Source organism: Gopherus evgoodei, chromosome 23, assembly GCF_007399415.2.
Source record: "Gopherus evgoodei ecotype Sinaloan lineage chromosome 23, rGopEvg1_v1.p, whole genome shotgun sequence".
Classification (NCBI taxonomy): Eukaryota; Metazoa; Chordata; order Testudines; family Testudinidae; genus Gopherus; species Gopherus evgoodei.
This window is the reverse complement of record NC_044344.1, coordinates 5,526,068-5,544,157: the sequence shown is the minus strand read 5'-3', so window position 1 is coordinate 5,544,157 and position 18,090 is coordinate 5,526,068. Positions and strand designations below refer to the sequence as shown.

At 51.1% G+C, this 18,090-nt stretch overlaps 1 protein-coding gene across 2 annotated transcripts; it reads left to right on the top strand.

The window, feature by feature from the left end:
* Window positions 1–506: 506 nt before the first annotated feature.
* On the top strand, window positions 507–17,809 carry CBX1 (chromobox 1). Of its 2 annotated transcripts, none has more exons than XM_030541011.1 (5): window positions 507–638; window positions 14,097–14,272; window positions 14,971–15,148; window positions 16,124–16,218; window positions 16,828–17,809. In XM_030541011.1, exons 2-5 carry the CDS (start codon window positions 14,133–14,135, stop codon window positions 16,970–16,972), a joined length of 558 nt encoding a protein of 185 aa, XP_030396871.1. In that variant the 5' UTR covers window positions 507–638; window positions 14,097–14,132; the 3' UTR covers window positions 16,973–17,809. The 2 variants fall into 2 exon arrangements, with proteins under 2 accessions (XP_030396871.1, XP_030396872.1); XM_030541012.1 differs by lacking the exon at window positions 507–638 and adding an exon at window positions 12,478–12,694.
* Window positions 17,810–18,090: the final 281 nt, after the last annotated feature.

Genomic DNA, 18,090 nt, shown 5'->3' with positions numbered 1-18,090 from the left:
CTCCTAATCACCTGCCTCCTGGAGCTAAATCTTTAAGAAAATCTCATGAGGTCCATCCTGATCTCTAATAGTTAAGAGCTTGGCTTGAATCCTGAAATATTCCTTTGAAATTTTTTTGTAATCATTAATTTTGACCACATGCTATTTAGAAAGGGAAAAGTTGGCCACACAGTGTGCATTGTGGGCGGGCTCTTGCGCTGCACTGCCTCGCTCGGGTCACGTTTGTTGTGCAAGGTCACGTGGCGTAGCCGCAGCCCCATGTTGTGTTGTACTCCCAAGGCTTTTCCAGCCCCACCCCAGACTACCACACCCAGCAGGCAGCGCGGCGAGACGGTGCGTCAGCCGCGACGCTTCGCCGCAGGGCCTGCCGGGAGCTATAGTCCACGGGGAACTTCACATCCCATAGTGCCGCGGGGGGTCGCCGCGCAGGCGCAGTGCGCTCGGCGGGTACAGGGGGTTGCTGGGCTCTTTTGTTTGGCGGAGGGCGGATCGCGAGCGGCCAGGCCTGTGGCGCGGCGCCGACGGTAACGGTTCCCCGCCGATCTCCGCCGCCTCAGCTCGGCCCGGCCGCCGCAGCGCCTAGCCCCCGCCCCCACGGCTCCCTTTCCCACCGAGCATCGTTGGCGAGGCTGTGAAAAGTGAGCGGGGCCCCGCGGGGGGGGGCGGGGACGGAGCCGAGCCGCGGGGGGGGGGCTGGGATGAGGGGAGCCGCATGGGGGCGCGTGGACGGGACGAGTGGGGGAGGGGGAGCTGCAAGAGGCGCGCGCTGGGACTGGGGGCGGGAACTGGAGGGGTGGGAGGGGGCGCGCTGGGACCGCTGGGGGGGAGGCGGGGGGGTGCTCTGAGACGGGCGGGGGTCTGGGACTGGTAGGAGGGAAGGGGAAGAAGCCAGGGGCGCGCCACGAGAAGGGGGGGGGGGTTTGCAGGGGGATTGTTGTAGAACTAGGGTTAAGCGAGGGTCTGGAGCTGCGGGGGGGGGTGGGGGGAGCTGCATTAGTGGTCTGTGGGGGAGCTGGGATTTGGGAGGGGGCGCTACATGGGGAGGGTAATGGGGACGCTGGGACTTGGTTGTAGGGGGGAGATGCGTGAAAACATTGTAAAACTGGGATTAGACGGGGGTGTGGAGCTTCAAGGGGGGACCATGGGGAGCTGGGATTGGGTGGGGAGGAGAGCTACATCAGAGGTCTTTGGGGAGGAGGGTTGTGGGGGCTTGGAGGGGGTGACTGGGGGGGCTGCACCAGGGATCATGGGGGGTGAGGATGTATGCATGGGAGAAGATGGAGCGTAACAGAAGGGGGAACCCAGCTGGCGCCTGGAGGTGGAGCTGCACCTGGGTGGGAGTTGTGTGGCTATAAAGCTGCAGTAGGAGCTGTGGGAAAGAGAGTAAGAGCCAGCTGCACCATGACATCTCTAGAAGCTAGTTGTGGCAAAAGAGCTGCTACCCCAAGGAGGTCCTAAGGAATGGGGTGCAGGGGTGGGAGAGAGAGCTGCACCAAGGGCTGGTTGATGGGGATGGTGGATATGTAACTTCTGGGGGGACAGAACAGAGCTGTAGTGGAAGTGGGTCTTGGGGAAGGACACGTGGAGATGGAGCTTCACTGAAGAGACAGGATGGGGGCACTGAATATAAAGCTGTGTTCATAACGGGAACAATGGGGCATGTAGAGCAGGAGCTGCCCCCATGAAGGGTACCAGGGTGAGGGGAGATGAAGCTGCACTGGGGGAAGTGAGAATGGGGCAGAGACCTGGTGCGGACCCCTGTTCAGCCCTAGGGTGCCTCGGTTGGGGTGATAGTAAACCAGAAGAAAGGGAGAGAATGAAGCTATGGAGTTGCACCAGGAGTACTGGGGATATTTGAACAGAAGATGATGGAGTTGCAGTAGTGTGCCTGGTGAAGAGGAAGGTGTGGATGGAGCTGCACCAGGGGGACCTAGGGAAGCATTGAGATTTATGCGGAGTTGGAGCTGCCCCAATAGACCTAGTGTGTGTTGAAGGGGGGAGGGGAGAGACTGGAGCTGATCTGAAAACTGGAGCTTGATGAAGAGGTACCAAGGGTGTCAGCTGGGGAGGTGAGAGCTCTCCTGCGGGCTTGGAGATGGTGGAATTGTGCTGAGAGCGTTGGGGATAATGGAGCAGCAGATAAGAGGCATGTGTCCTGTGACTACAAAATCAAGTGGATAAGATAGAGACTCCTAGGTTGTTCAGGTTCTAAATGTAAGTTTTTATTAATTAAAATAAAAATAGTTTTAAAAAACTTAACTGACTTAACCCAAGATTCATAACATCTTTCTTTCTTGCATGGGAAATTAGTTTGGATAAAACAGTCCCTGCCAGGTTTGCAATTCAAACATCACAGCCTTGTGTTAGTGCTAGAGAGCTATGCAGTGAAACTGACTAGAAACAGACAAGCCAGTCTAGTGTTTCACTGCCCTCCCAAAATCAAATGCAAGAATAGCTAGCAGAGATTGAAATAAAGGCAGTAGCCAGTCTCGGTTTTCATGTGCTAGTAACACAGGCAAGAGGAGCATGTGTATGCTGCAAGATTTTTATCCAGACACTGCCTTTCTGTGTTCTGAAAGCACTAGTGTTGATTAGAGAAAGTTGAGTAAAAAGATGTGTTTATGGGAAGGGTTTGCATTGTCCTGCAGGCAATGGGCAGTTGGGAATCTTATGCCATTTTGAGCAGCATCTTCCCATGCTGACTTCTTTTAGATGTCTCCACATCCGAAATCTGTCTTTACTAAAAATGAATAATCAAGTCTGTGCCCTGCCTCTGGTAGCATTTCCCTGATTAGAGGAGAGAGTGTAAAAATACTTCTGTCTTCGCTCTGCTTCCTCCTCATGCAGATTGAACCTAGAATGCCTAGCAATGCAGACAACTTTTCCTTAATATCTTGTTCCCTTGTGCAGATTTCCGTAACTTCAGAGGTACATTTCCCAAGTGAGTTGTGAATGTAGTCATAGCTGAGAAGGATAGTCCACGCTCAGTCACTTATAGCTCTCCTAAATTCTCCATCAAGGCTGAAGCTTTCACCTTTATCTCAGCCCAGGCTAACATTTCTGGAAAGTCTGAGCAAAAGTTTCTCAGTTGTGTTCAGGTTTGAAGGGTGGAAAACTTAATACACTTGTTCCCACTTCAAGACATGCTGTCTTTTCCTGGCAAATGCTGAATAAACTTGGCATGTCCATAGCCCTCAAAGAGGGGTGTGATCCTGACCAAATTTGGGAAGGGCAATTGGGGGAAATATTTTAAGTTACAAAGCATCAAAGTTGCACTTAACTCTTAATTCTCTGAGTCAGTGGAGTCAGACTGAGTGTATTCAAATGAAATAGATCTCTGGGTCCTCATGTTTATGCTGGCTTAGTCTTCTGTCTTTAAGCTATTGAAGTCTGTACAAATGCATCTGACCTTCTAGAACGGCATAAGTGGAACTTACCTTCCTCTAAAGAAAGCACATTTTGCAGCTAAAGATGTTGATGCTCGTTTGTTTGCTTTTTCTCGAGCTTGCTTTATAATTCTCTCACTACCTGGATGCTGCTCTGCAGAAGGCCATGCAGTAACACGTGTTCTTTGCAGTGTTGCCAGATTCTGGCTCTTACCCCTCTGTCTGCTATTCTTGTTGCAATAAAGGAGGCTTTTGTATATACTTTGTGCTGGGCCTCCTTCCTTGTTGCCTTTTACTGGAGTTTGAATTCTTTTCAAGTGGTTTAACATGTCTTGGATTTTCCCTTTAACTGCTGATATGAAGCTCTTCTCTCTTTTTTTCCAATGTTCTGCTTTATTCTTTAAAAAGAATTCCACCTTATCCCAAATGCTGGTGTTTAAGATGGTCCAGCGAGGGTGGGAATTGTTAGCATTTAAGTCCTTTTTGGTCTTGGGTAAGAGAATATTTTTAATGCAAAGTCGGCTGTTTCCCAGATAGTAAGCAAAAGAGAACTGAAGGTGACTATTAGGAAGAAGATCCTAAATGTAACGTGTGCTTAGACTGGAATAGCCTAGCAATTAGTCCGATCAGACTAATTTCCAATGGACCAATTTCCCCAGAAAAATAAGGGGGAATATTCTGTATTGGCCATGGCGATGGGAAAAGTGACCTGCTATCTCTTCCAACTGTAACTTTGTGCAAATGAACATAATGCTGATGAAATCTGTTTGCTTGACAACTGGGAGATCAAAGAACAGGTACCGCATGGGCAATGGCAGGACAAGCTTCCTCTTGCCCCTCAATTGGTGCATCACTCCTGACATGTAGGGGTGAAAAGGGCTCAGTCTCAATGGCCATTCATTCCTCTGTGCTGAGACTGCCTATAAGGAAGCCAATTAACACTTCCCGTGTCTGGTGCTGTGTTCGTTCATTAATTTCTGTGACTGCTGACATACTCTAGGAGTCACCAAAGGATCTGTGCCATTAAGGTCAGAATCTCATTGGAAACAGCACAGCTTCTCAACAGCACTCCTTACTTTAGGGCTGGTATACAGTAGAAAATTAGGTTGGCATAACGGTGTGAAAAATCCACACCCCTGGGTGACATAGTTAAGCTGACCTGAGCCGCCATGTAGACAGCACTAGGTTGGTGAAAGAATTCTTCCACTAATCTAACTACCACCCCTGGGGGAAATGAATGACCTTTGCTGATGGGAGAGCATGCCACTGTAGCATTTTAAATTTAGACAAGCCCCTAATTCAGGGGTAGGCAACCTATGGCACGGGTGCTGACGGTGGCACGCAAGCTGGTTTTCAGTGGCACTCGCATTGCCAAGGTCCTGGCCACCAGTCCAGGGGGCTCTACATTTTAATTTAATTGAAGCTTCTTAAACATTTTAAAAACCTTATTTACTTTACATACATCAATAGTTTAGTTATATATGATAGACTTATAGAAAGAAACCTAAAAACGTTAAAATGTATGACTGGCACGCGAAACCTTACATTAGAGTAAATAAATGAAGACTCGGCACAGCACTTCTGAAAGGTTGCCGACCCCTGCCCTAGTTTGATTACTTCTTGGGTAGTGCATGCTCTGAGTTTGTACCCTCACTTCAGTCTCTCCTCTCTCAAACTTCAACAGCAAAAGACACTGTTTTATTCATGTTCAGAATAGCAAGGACAATATATGCACTGTGTGTAGGAATTGATTGGAACTGGAAGCTGTAGCCAGGCCATATATCTGCCCAGAGCATCCTACTGGATGCAGGCTGTTGAGAGCACCTCTGGCAAAGCCAGATGCAGTTTCTAGCATAGGAACTATGCCAAAAGGAACAACCTCTTGGCATGTCACCCAGAACAGACCCTGCATGTGAATGTCACATACGGACCTCCTTGACACACATCTCTCTGGAGCAAAGGGAGGTTAGGAGGCCTTTAAGGGGATGGCACATTGTCTCTCTGTGTGGCCCAAACTTCATCTTTTGAAAGCTGAATTTTTAGGCTCTCATCTCTGAGAGTTAGTTTCAAGTTTACCAAAACAGTTTGAGAACCACGAAGATACAATAAATGCGCACACAGATGTTTGAACTTCATGGATTAAAAAATAAAATCTTGCTGATAATTTGAATCCTCATAATTTGAAACAGGCAAGTATTTCTCTGCTGACAGCAGCTGGAGTCAGAGGAACAGACCCAAGACAGTTCAAAGCTCTAACAAGGGCACATATGAGTCACCTTATGGCCTGGCGATTATATCCACTTGCCTCTTGCTGATCAGTATGTTGTTGCTCGCTCCCTCATTTGGCAGATGTTGGCCCTTTCTTGCAGTGCTTGCGGCTTCTCCGTCAAGTTGTCCCTGCCAAACATTTGTCCAGGAGCTGGATCACAGCAGCCTGACCTTTCCAAAGTATAGTTCTCTGCCTCCATGCTACTTGCAATCTGAGGGACGTTGGAACCCATCACCATTCTCTGTTTTCTGGCTGGCCTCTGTTCTTCACTGTCTCCTTACTTCTTTCTCTCTTTCTCCCCTGTCGTCCTTGTTTCAGGGTCTCTGCAGGAGCAGTCACAGTGCCAAGGGATTGTGCTGTTAGTTATGGAGCAATTTCCATAAAATCAGCTGTCTGGTGACTGCGTTATCTCACAATGAAAGTGAGGCTGCACCATGGGTTGGTCTCATCTGTGCTGGTCCAAAGCATGTTACATAGGGACTGTACTGTGTAATGCAGGTCATGATCCAGTTGCCGTAGACAGGATCCTAGGCCACAGAGCCAGTTGACTGATCTCCCTAGCTGAATATTAGATGCTTTATGAAAAACAAGTTCTGTCTCCAAGCATTAGCCATATTCTGCAGCATCTGTGACTGAAATTCATTAGACCCATGGTGAAAAAAGTGGGTCCTCTGCAGAGAGAGATGGGCACCCTGAGATCCAACCTGTATTCAAGTAGTCAACTTCCTTATCACTGGTCATATGGGGGGTGTGACAGGTTTGGTCACAGAGATCCCCTTTGGACTGTCACCTGATGTGCTGAAATTACTTCTGAGCCCGTTTTCCCTGCCAGCTTGGGACTTCCAGAACCCTGTCTTGTTGAGCCAGACATGCTAGCCTGCTGCAACACAGACCCAGGGTCTGGTCCATGCCCCCAAAGCTGCAGAGAAAACTGAAAACAGCTGCGCAGGTTACCTGCCTCCTGCACCCAGACACCCAGTTCCCAATGGGATGTAAACCCCAAATAAATCCGTTTTACTCTGTACAAAGCTCACACAGGATAAATTAAAAAATTGTCCCCCTCCCATAACGCTGATAGAGATGCACAGCTGTTTGCTCCTCCAGGTATTAATCACTTACTCTGGGTTTATTAATAAAGAAAAGTGATTTTTAGTATAAAAGTTGGGATTTAAGTGGTTTCAAGTATTAACAGACAGAACAAAGTAAGTCACCAAGAAAAATAAAGCAAAAGCACACAAGTCTAGGCTTAATACATTAAGAAACTGATCACATGTAATATCTCACCCTCAGAGATGTTTCAATAAGCTTCTTTTGCAGACTAAACTCCTTCCTAGCCCGGGCCCAATCCTTTCCCCCAGTACAGTCCTTGTTAGTTCCAGCAGACATCTCAGGTGGTAGGTAGGGGTTTTCTCATGACTGGCAGCCCCCTTTGTCTTGCTACACCCCCTTTTATAGCTTTGGCACAAGGTGGGAATCTTTTGTCTCTGGATCCCCATCCCTCTTTCTAAATGGAAAAGTACCAGATTTAAGATGGATTCTAGTATCATGTGACATGGTCACATGTCACTGTAAGACCGCCTAGTCTCCGTTCTTCCTGGGTTGGCCCACACCTACACAGGAAGCCTTGCAGGTAAATAAACCATTTACAACCAATTGTCCTAGTCAGTGGGAGCTATCAAGATTGGAAACCACCATCAATGGCCCACAATTTGCATAATTACAGTAGGACCTCAGAGTTAGGCCATGTCTACATCTAAAATTTTGCAGCGCTGGTTGTTACAGCTGTATTAGTACAGCTGTATAGGGCCAGCGCTGCAGAGTGGCCACACTTACAGCAACCAGCGCTGCAAGTGGTGTTAGATGTGGCCACACTGCAGCGCTGTTGGGCGGCTTCAAGGGGGGTTCCGGGACCGAGAGAGCAAACCGGGAAAGGAAACCAGCTTCGCCGCGGTTTGCTCTCTCGGTCCCGGAGCCAGCCAGCAAACCGCAGGGAAGGAGACCTGCTTGCTCGGGGTTCCGGGACCGAGAGAGCAAACCGGGAACACCGCGGTTTGCTCTCTCGGTCCCGGAGCCAGCCAGCAAACCGCGGGGAAGGAGACCTGCTTGCTCGGGGTTCCGGGACCGAGAGAGCAAACCGGGAACGCCGCGGTTTGCTCTCGCGTTCCCGGAGCCAGCCAGCAAACCGCAGGGAAGGAGACCTGCTTGCTCGGGGTTCCGGGACCGAGAGAGCAAACCGCGGCGAAGCTGGTTTCCTTTCCCGGTTTGCTCTCTCGGTCCCGGAACCCCGAGCAAGCAGGTCTCCTTCCCCGCGGTTTGCTGGCTGGCTCCGGGACCGAGAGAGCAAACCGCGGCGTTCCCGGTTTGCTCTCTCGGTCCCGGAACCCCGAGCAAGCAGGTCTCCTTCCCCGCGGTTTGCTGGCTGGCTCCGGGACCGAGAGAGCAAACCGCGGCGTTCCCGGTTTGCTCTCTCGGTCCCGGAACCCCGAGCAAGCAGGTCTCCTTCCCCGCGGTTTGCTGGCTGGCTCCGGGACCGAGAGAGCAAACCGCGGCGTTCCCGGTTTGCTCTCTCGGTCCCGGAACCCCGAGCAAGCAGGTCTCCTTCCCTGCGGTTTGCTGGCTGGCTCCGGGACCGAGAGAGCAAACCGCGGCGTTCCCGGTTTGCTCTCTCGGTCCCGGAACCCCGAGCAAGCAGGTCTCCTTCCCTGCGGTTTGCTGGCTGGCTCCGGGACCGAGAGAGCAAACCGGGAAAGGAAACCAGCTTGATTACCAGAGGCTTCCTCCTTCCACGGAGGTCAAGAAAAGCGCTGGTAACTGTCTACATTGCATTACCAGCGCTGGATCACCAGCGCTGGATCCTCTACACCCGAGACAAAACGGGAGTACGGCCAGCGCTGCAAACAGGGAGTTGCAGCGCTGGTGATGCCCTGCAGATGTGGACACTCTCAAAGTTGCAGCGCTGTAACTCCCTCACCAGCGCTGCAACTTTCTGATGTAGACAAGCCCTTACATTTCTTTCAGAGTAGCAGCCGTGTTAGGCCTTAGCTACACTGGCGCTTTACAGCCCTGCAACTTTCTCGCTCAGGGGCTTGAAAAAACACCCCCCTGAGCACAGCAAGTTACAGCGCTGTAAAGCGCCAGTGTAAACAGTGCCCTAGCGCTGGGTGCTAATCCCCACGGGGAGGTGAAGTGCCTGCAGCGCTGGGAGAGCTCTCCGCCAGCGCTGGGAACTAATCCCCATGGGCAGGTGGAGTACCTGCAGCGCTGGGAGAGCTCTCCGCCAGCGCTGGGAACTAATCCCCATGGGCAGGTGGAGTACCTGCAGCGCTGGGAGAGCTCTCCGCCAGCGCTGGATGCTAATCCCCACGGGGAGGTGAAGTGCCTGCAGCGCTGGGAGAGCTCTCCCAGCGCTGGCGCCGCGACCACACTCACTCCCGCAGCAGCGCTTCATATTTCTAGTTTCCGATACAAGAATGGTCCGTGCATCCAAACAGGAGGAATATACTCATAGGCTGTAACCTTGGTTATGATACCTTACCAGAGAGCTTTTGCATAAAGCATATTTCCACAAAACATGGAGTGCACCGTCACAGGGGGCTTTCCAGAAATGGCAGCTGTCTGCCTCCAACCTTATCAGGCGCCTTTGCTGAGGGATGGAGCCTGGTGGAGTTCTCCTTGTACCAGCCCTGTCGCAGGCGATCCCTTGCCTCCCTTCATGGCACCCCTCTGCATTTTTGCTGTAGGAGCTGGAGTGTTACGCTTCCGCCTGAGACTCTGCTGGAGCCTTCCAGAGCCCTCTCAAGTGAAACCTGAGCCCTCGGCTTCCTGCTGCATCGCTGGCTCCGCTGGGGGATTAGATGGTGGTGGTCAGAGTCTGCGTTGCTGTAGTGATGTGGTGCCAAGCAGCCTGGCCTCCATCAACAGCAAGTCCACAGGCAACCCGGAGCCTTGCTGCGTTGGGTTTGCCTCTGTCTGGCATCTGATTAAAGACCCTGTCAGAGTGTATTTAAACCCCGGAGTTCAGAAGGCAGCAGCCTCATTTCTCTCTCTTGCTGTGTTTTTTCTAAGGTTTCTTTTTAAAAGGCCGCTTCAGCTTTCCAGCCATCCCCGATGAGTGAGACCCTGGGTACCCTCAGCTCCCATTGGACCCAGTCTGAGTTGGAGGGCTCAGCACCTTGCTGGGTCAGGCCTGAATGCCCTGGCATTAAATCAGTGATTGAGCTGCATTGAAAGTGGGATCCTTAACTGGCAGGGAGGAGTGCTCATCTGGAGGAAAGTCTTGTCTCTGTTAGACACTTGCACCTACTCTGTTGTGGGGGAAATTGTCCCCACCTCAGCTGTCAGCAGGCTGCCTATCTTGGGGTTCTCCCCTCTTTTGTTTAATATTTTAGATTAATTTAGTTTTGACCAAAGGTGGAGGAGACCGAAGTCCTGTGTCCACAACAGCCCAGGCATAAGCAGAGCAAGCTGCCACCACACCAGCCTGTCCTCAACCCTGATCTGCAGGAGCCACCTGTAGAGGGCAGTCTCCACAGCCAGTTCAATCTCTGACCCCACTGCTGAGGCTGCCAACAAGGGGGCTGGTTGGGATTGGGGATTTGGTTTGGGCAGAAGCTTTTGCACAGAGTTTATTCATCAAAAATGCGGTTTCTGGTAAGAAGTATTTGCAAGTTTGATGTAAATTCACCGATTAGTTTCAGCCACACCCTCTTCAGGATTTAGGCACTGTTCATGTTCATTTAATATGGGCTGGGAGGGGGTGGTTACGGTGCTCACTTGTAATGTGGCAAACCTGGGTTCAGTGTCCCCTTCTGCCTGATGTGGAGAAGGGATTTGAACTTGGGTCTCCCATGTTGCAGGAGAGTGCCCTAGTCACTGGGGTGTGGGATATCCTGATTTCTCTCTCTCTCTCCTCTTGAATCTGTCCCACTTTGTATTAACAGTCATTGGAGTGAGGGCTTGAGTGTGAGGGACTCACACCCTAGGTGAGTGCCCTGACAAGCAAGCTATAGTCATCCTTGCTTTGTCCCTGCCCCGCTGTAAGTCCCTGCTCCAGTGGCTAATTATTTATACAAATTGGAACAGCTTCAGTAGCAGAAATTGAAGGTCCCCCTCCCCCCATCAGAATATTCCACAGCCCAGTGACTAGGGCGCTCCCCTACAGTGTGGGAGAGCTAAGATCAAATCCCTTCTCCACATCAGGCAGAGGGGCGGAATTAAACCTGGGTCTCCCACGTCCCAGGTGGGTGCCTTAACCACTGTGCTGAACTTAGAAGAAGGCTGCCACCTCTTCCTCTGGCCATTTTGTGACTAGCCCTCTAAGGAGACACAGAACAAAGCATTTTGGGTTGAATGACGTTTGTTCAACCCCAGATGTATTTTTTTAATTCACCAACACTTTTTGCAAAGTCCAGATAGTTGGGTTCCTGAGTATTTTCAGAACTGCCAGTGAACCAAAAACTCAGTTGTTTGCGCAGCTCTACCTGTGATGTGGGACATTTAGTCACTTGAAACTGCTCTGAGACCCCTGACTGGCTCCAAGGTCTCTGAACAGCAATCGGAGTAATGGCTTAACCTGGTCTGGATTCCATTGCCAATGCTGTGACCGCCCTGCTCAGAAATGGCACAGGGCTTTCAGCACTAAGGCAGATTGCCACCGAGGGGCAGGTGTTTGGGAATCTCCCGTTAGGAAGTGTCTGGCCTCTGAGGACGTCTGAAGCCCAATCTCTGTGTGGAAGGGGTTTCCTGATGCCTCTGTCCAGAGCAGGGCACAAAGGGAAGGTGGCCTGTTGTGTGCGGGTCACTTGGATTTAAAGTCTGTCTTCCAGCCAAACCCAGCTCCATTTGCTGTGGCAGTGCAGGCATGGAGCACAGAGTGACAAGTGAACAATCCGGAATTGAACAACTGGTAGAACTTACATGCTGAGATCAGTTTGAGAGATGCAGTCACGGGGTCCAAGACACAGATAAATGTGAGTTACAACATCCGCCAAAGGGAGAAGCCCTCAGAGGCCCTGACTTTCCAAGCCCCTCACTGTACTTAGAGCAGTGGTCCCCAGTGCGGTACCCGCGGGCGCCTTGGCATCTATGTGTGCCCATGTACTTGCCAGTGGACAAGCATCGGCCGAAAAGCGGCATCATCAAGAGGTATCGCCACCAAAATGCCACTGATTTTCAGCAATATTTCGGTGGCGACGCCTCTTGACGTTGCTGCTTCTCTGCAGCATTTCGGCGGATGCTTGTCCTCCAGCCACGGTCCACAGTGGCTTGTCGTCCAGCACCCGCCACCTGGAAAAGGTTGGGGACCACACTGACTTAAAGCAGCTAGAAGTGATAAAATAGGGAGCCCACGCAGTGTGCCTTCTCCTGCATGTGTTCCTGAACGCGATAATGAGATCTGTTTGGCCCATGCCTGGGCCTCCCACTTCAGAGAGTCTTGTCAATTGAAGAGGAGCTCTGTGTGGCTCGAACACGTCTCTCTCACCGACAGAAGTTGGTCCAATAAAAGATCTCACCTCACCTCACCTTGTCTCTCTTATCAATTGCATGACAGTTGCGCAGCCTTGAGCAGTATAGAATTGTTCCCATCTCTCGAATCTTGGTTCAGAAACCGTTATCTAGCTGTAGAAACATCTCCCTCAGTGCAGAGGGATGACCCTAAGGCTCAGCACAGCTACAAGATTCACTTTTAATTTTTTGCTTTTCAAGCTAACCCAAACTTGCACATTTTTTGCCAGTTGAAGTTTCTCTCGGGCAACTCAAAATGGTTTCAGCTGGAAAAAATTGTCTCTTGACAGGTAACATGTCTGACCTGCTCTGTAGTCATTTGCTTGGCAAGCTTTCTTTCATCAGGACTGATCAGAAATTGTTCCCTGGCATTTGGGCTGCAAAAACTCTGGCCAGCTACACACACTGTTCTGGTTGATTAGAAAAGAACAATTCCCACTGGAAGCATGATCTAGTGGTTAAGATACGGGACTGGGCATCGAGAGATCTGCATTCTCCCAGCTCTGCAACTGGATTGCTGTGACATGCAGGGCAGGTAACTTCACCTCTTTGTGCCTCTTTTCCCCATCTGTGATGTGGGTATAATAATACCAATCTCCCTCATACTGTATTAGTGACCAAAGACTGACTTGCTTTAGCTTTCTGACTTCCTCTCCCATCGATGCAGATCCCAAGATCTACCTACCCCCAATTAATACTGGGGGAATCCACAGTGTCAGTTGGACCATGCTATGCTAGAATGTGAGTGCAACTAATCACTGGGACCAAGTATCCTTGGTGGCCCAGAATTCCACTGATGGATCATACCAGAAATGCCTGTGCTGCAGGGAGAATAGAGGCTGGACATCACTCTAGGAGTCCAGATCTGTGTTGGGAGAGTCTCAATTCCCGGGAACGGTGGGGAGAGCTGCGTGAGCTGCAGCACTGGAGGCGTTTGTGGGGCTGTGGTATTCTTATGTTCCCTGTGTATCGTGTCAGTTGGGAGAGGCAATGAGTTTGGCTTGCTAGCAGGGTCAGACTGATGCTTGGCATGGTGTGCCTTGCTCGCTGCAGACTTTTCTTGTGTGGAGAGGAAACAGAAGTCAGAGTATCTGCCATTATTACATTCCCTTTACTGATGAGGAAACTGCATCAAAGGAACTAGCTGGAGGCTACGCAGTGAACCAGTGTCTTTCCCTCCCATGCCCTCTCCACTGCTTCCTAATAGTCACTGGATTTAAACGGAGAAGCTCCTATTTAAACTGCTGGTGCAGATGGGTGACACCTATATCTCGGGTAGGGGAGCTATATCCCAGCATGTGCATGAACTAGTCCCCTCCCTGTTGCATATAATAAATAAAAGGAGGTAGTTGATTATCAGGGAATGTGGCTTGAGGCGACCTTGGAGAATAAAATGAAGCAAGATGTGGGAGGCTGTTTCACAAAAGGGCACGTTCTGGGAGTCAGCAGTGAGAATGGACCAGGGAAGTCCTGAGTGTGGGTGCTTTGTAAGGAGGAAAACTCCGAGTACTATGCAGATGGGGACTGGGACACTGCTCCACACACAAGCTGGTATGATGGCAGGTACCATGCGGTCAGGGAATTGGGCCGGGAGGGGGCATGTTGCAGAGATCCCATAGGCCTTGAAGGTGGTGATGGGAAGCTTGAATTTGATAGGATAAGAGATGGAAACTGAGGGTTGTGGGGGGATATAGACTGTTCTGCATGGAGAGGAGGCTGGATCTACATATATCTGTTTAATAGCATTATCCAATGGGAAGCATCTGATCTTAGATGAGCCAGATTATTCTGCTGGCCAATCTCGCTCCACCTCTCTGGGGCTTTGTACGTATGTTTCTTTTTCTCTTTTAGAAGGCAGCATTAGTGCCCTGGGCTCTGCCTCCTTGTAGTGCAGCTTTCCCCGCCCTGACCTGTGTGTGTGTGTCTCCCCACTTTAGCAGCGTCGCCCTTAAGCTGAAAAACTGGCCAGCACAATGGGAAAAAAGCAGAACAAGAAGAAAGTGGAGGAGGTCTTAGAGGAAGAAGAGGAGGAGTATGTGGTGGAGAAGGTCCTAGACCGGCGAGTGGTGAAAGGCAAAGTGGAGTATCTGCTGAAGTGGAAAGGCTTCTCGGAGTAAGTGGAGAGGATGCATCCCAGTCTGTGATCCCTCCTTGTGCTGACAGCGGTTTGGTTGTCAGTCTGGGGCTTGGAAGACCCAGGGTCAGTTCCCTGCTCCAGTACAGACTCCCCGTGTGACCGTGGGCAAGTCACGAAGCCTCTCTGGGCTTCAGTTCCCTGTGTAGAAAATGGGGATAATTGCCCTGCCCTGCCGGGGGATCGTGATGATAAAGGCATTATGCTATGGTGAGAGAGTGCCAGTCCAGCTGGGCAGGCAAGAAGGTCCCACTTCCTTCCTCCCTCCATGATGAGCCTTTGGGATGGGCTGTTCACACGCCATGGCAATCCCCAGCCCCTCCTTCCTCTGATCTGGATGGTCGATCCAGTTTGGTGTACGTGGGAGGAGAGCAAGAGACACTGCCTTAAAGGATTCCCTTTCCTGTCCCTAGAAAGCCAAGTCTGAACTTGTGAGTGAAGTGCATATGGGCTGGTGTGGAAATGGGTCACACCTACCCATCAGGGCAGGTATGTGAGTGGCTTCAGCCTCCTCCCGCCCAGATCACGGTACCCAGAACACAGCCAGGGTGTAGACAGCTACGGCGCCGGTAGCATCTCCGTGGCCCTGTATCCAGGGCATCCCTTCGCTGACTCTAAGCCCCTGGCCTGAGCCACAGGCTGTAGTGGTGAGAGCAAGCTGTCTCCTTTGATTTCAGCGAGGATAACACGTGGGAGCCGGAGGAGAATCTCGACTGCCCCGACCTCATTGCGGAGTTTCTCCAGTCCCAGAAAACCGCCCACGAGAGTGAGAAATCTGAGGGGAGCAAACGCAAAGCCGAATCTGACACAGAGGACAGAGGGGAGGAGAGCAAACCAAAGAAGAAAAAGGAAGAGGTGAGGCAGGACTACTAGGGGAGAACCTCCCCATCCATGAAGTCTTGTTCCTAGATTCACCACTCATGTGTAGTCGTTAGAGCAGAGGACAGGGAGCCAGGCCTCTTGAGTTGTATTTGCAGCCCTGCTGCTGATAGCCTGTGACCTGCCATGCCACTTCCCTGCTGTAAATTGGAGCTAATAATAGTCACCAACCCCACAGAGAGGCTAGTCGTGTCTGTGAAGTGCTTTAAAATCCTTAGCTGGACAAAAACATTCTTTCTCATCTCCCTGTCTCTGTTGGCTTGACGGCGGTTAGAGATCAAGCCCCGTTTCTGAGCCAGAGGCCAGCTGATAAATCTGGGGCAGTGTTTAGGGCTAAGCTGAGGTGCCCTCCTGGGATGGCAGGCGGCATCCACCAGAACAGTGAAGCCTCCCTCCGCTGACCTCAGGTCATCACTGACTTCCAGGGATAAAAAAAAAAAATACACAGCAAAGACAGTGGTGCAGGTTATTAGGTCAAAGCAAGGGGAGCACAGAGCAGTGAACCCTGGACAGTGCCACCTGCCCCCAAAGGGTTGGTGGAGTCTGCCAGATACGTGCAGGGACAAGGGACCAGAAAAGGGCCCCACTGTCACAGACAACCCCCCAAGTCTGGCTTCCTTCTCCTGAGCTGATGAATGGACATCTTGGCTGGTGTCAGGAGGAAGCTGGCAAGCAAGGTCTCAGAACTTCGTAGGACCACAGCCCTGGAGATCAGGTCCTTTTTTCCACATCATGAGCAGCAAGGAGGTAAGCCCCACTGCTGTGCCTCAGCCCTGACCTGGCAGGATCCCCTCGTAGCCCATTCCGTTTTCTGCAGATACAGGCCTGAGACGCACCTAGTCACCCCACTCAGCAGCCATCCAATGAAGTCTGCATCGTTTGAATTCACAAAATGGCACAGCAACACACACACCCAGGCAGCAAGCAGAAACTTCCCTCTTTGTCTTTCAGTCGGAGAAACCACGAGGCTTTGCCCGGGGGTTTGAACCTGAGCGGATCATTGGCGCCACAGATTCCAGCGGGGAGCTCATGTTCCTGATGAAATGGTGAGTGTGTCTGTGTCAGTCACTTTCTTCACTTACTCTGTGCCAGAGAGGCAAGGAGCTGCACCTGGAGAGTCCCTGCTAGCTGGCCTGAAATCTCTCGTGGTGGCGCTGCCGCCTGACTTGACCCTTGGCGCCAAGGCTAACGTGGATTTGCTATCAACAGGTAGGACCCTTGGGATTCTGGGATTCTTAAGATCTCTGCCACAGGCACAAGCTTGGGGAAGGAGGGCATGGCTTGATGGTGCTGGCCTCCGATTCTGTGCCTGGAATACAGCCACATCGGACACAGCTTCTGCTGTCGGCTGCGACAAACAGGGTTGGGCCATTGGCTGATCTAGGTCTGTTCATCCCCAGCTGTGGCCAGAGGTGGGAGCTACTTGTCTTGCTTGGTGTTGCATACTGCAGATGAGATGGGGGGCAGGGCTGCAGTTTTGACCCCTGCTCCCCACAAGCCCCTCATGCCTGAACTTGTTTGGTGGGCTTCCTGCATCTCAGCCATTTGGAGCATTGCTTGGAAAACCCATCTGGCCAAGGCCTTCCTGCCTCTTGGGTTACTCTAGTAACATCTGTTTCCAACCTCCTTCACTGTATCTCTCCTTCACCCTGTAGGAAGAACTCTGATGAGGCTGACCTGGTCCCCGCAAAGGAAGCCAACATCAAGTGCCCCCAAGTGGTCATCTCGTTCTATGAGGAGAGACTGACATGGCACTCTTACCCCTCGGAAGACGACGACAAGAAAGAGGACAAGAACTAACCCACGCCGGCTCTGGCCAATCTTTGTATAAAGACCAGACTGTGGGTTTGAGCGACGGTGAGAGAATGCAGCTCTACTTAGTGGAGAGGTGGCTTGAGAAGATGCCCTTTGAAGAGACGGTATGGTTTCTGTGCCCTGCAGCTGCCCAAGTGTCCAGCTTCACACCAGCCTGACGTGACAGGGAGGGGGAGATGTGTTTCAAGGCTGGCTGTTCTGCAGCTTTCTGGAGAGGAAGTGAAAGCCCCTTCCATGAAGAACTATCGCTGGTGCTGGGTAGGCTGGGGAAAGGGAGAGCAGATGGATACTGCATGTTCTTCAAAGACCATCTCAGCAACCCACAGCCTTCTTCCCAATAGTGTTAACTCTACATTTTTACAGCGTAGCATGTGTGTAGGTTTTTTTCTTTTTGCTATTACTGGTGTATCAGTTTGGGGTGGGGTGGGTCTTTTTAAAGGGGGGGGAGGGAGAACGGTTGACAGTGTTCCAGATCCATGACCAGAATCCTTTTTTATAAACATCTTGATTAACTTAAAACCCCAAGTATTGGTAATAGGACTAGGGGGAGGGACAATGGTATGAGATTGAAGCTGTGAATGTCCAAATCCTCAGTCCCTAGAGCAATGTTATTGGGGGCAGGGTGGGGGGGTGGGAACTGCAGAGATGCAAGCCTGTAATTAGTGTCTCCAAACAGAACTGCCAGTGTTGGTGACTTGTGCATTATAAGTGAGGGTGGGGAACGGGGAGGAAATTGAGCTAGCGCAGTGGTTTGAGAATTGGCCTGCTGAACCCAGCGTTGTGAGTTCAATCCTTGAGGGGGCCATTTAGGGATCTGGGGCAAAAATCTGTCTGGGGATTGGTCCTGCTTTGAGCAGGGGTTGGGCTAGATGACCTCCTGAGGTCCCTTCCAACCCTGATATTCTGTGATATCAGCCCCTTAAAAGCCCTTCTACCCCCTTTCCGTTAAGGTGCTATTTTGTGAAATTAGAGACATAGAAAGTTCTGATTCCTCTTTGATTTCTTTTCAACCCCAATTGGATTGTGTCCCACTGGCGGCATTGGGATCCCCTTTATTCTCTGTCCGTATGTATGTGATAACATGTTCCTCCCCATTTTTAATC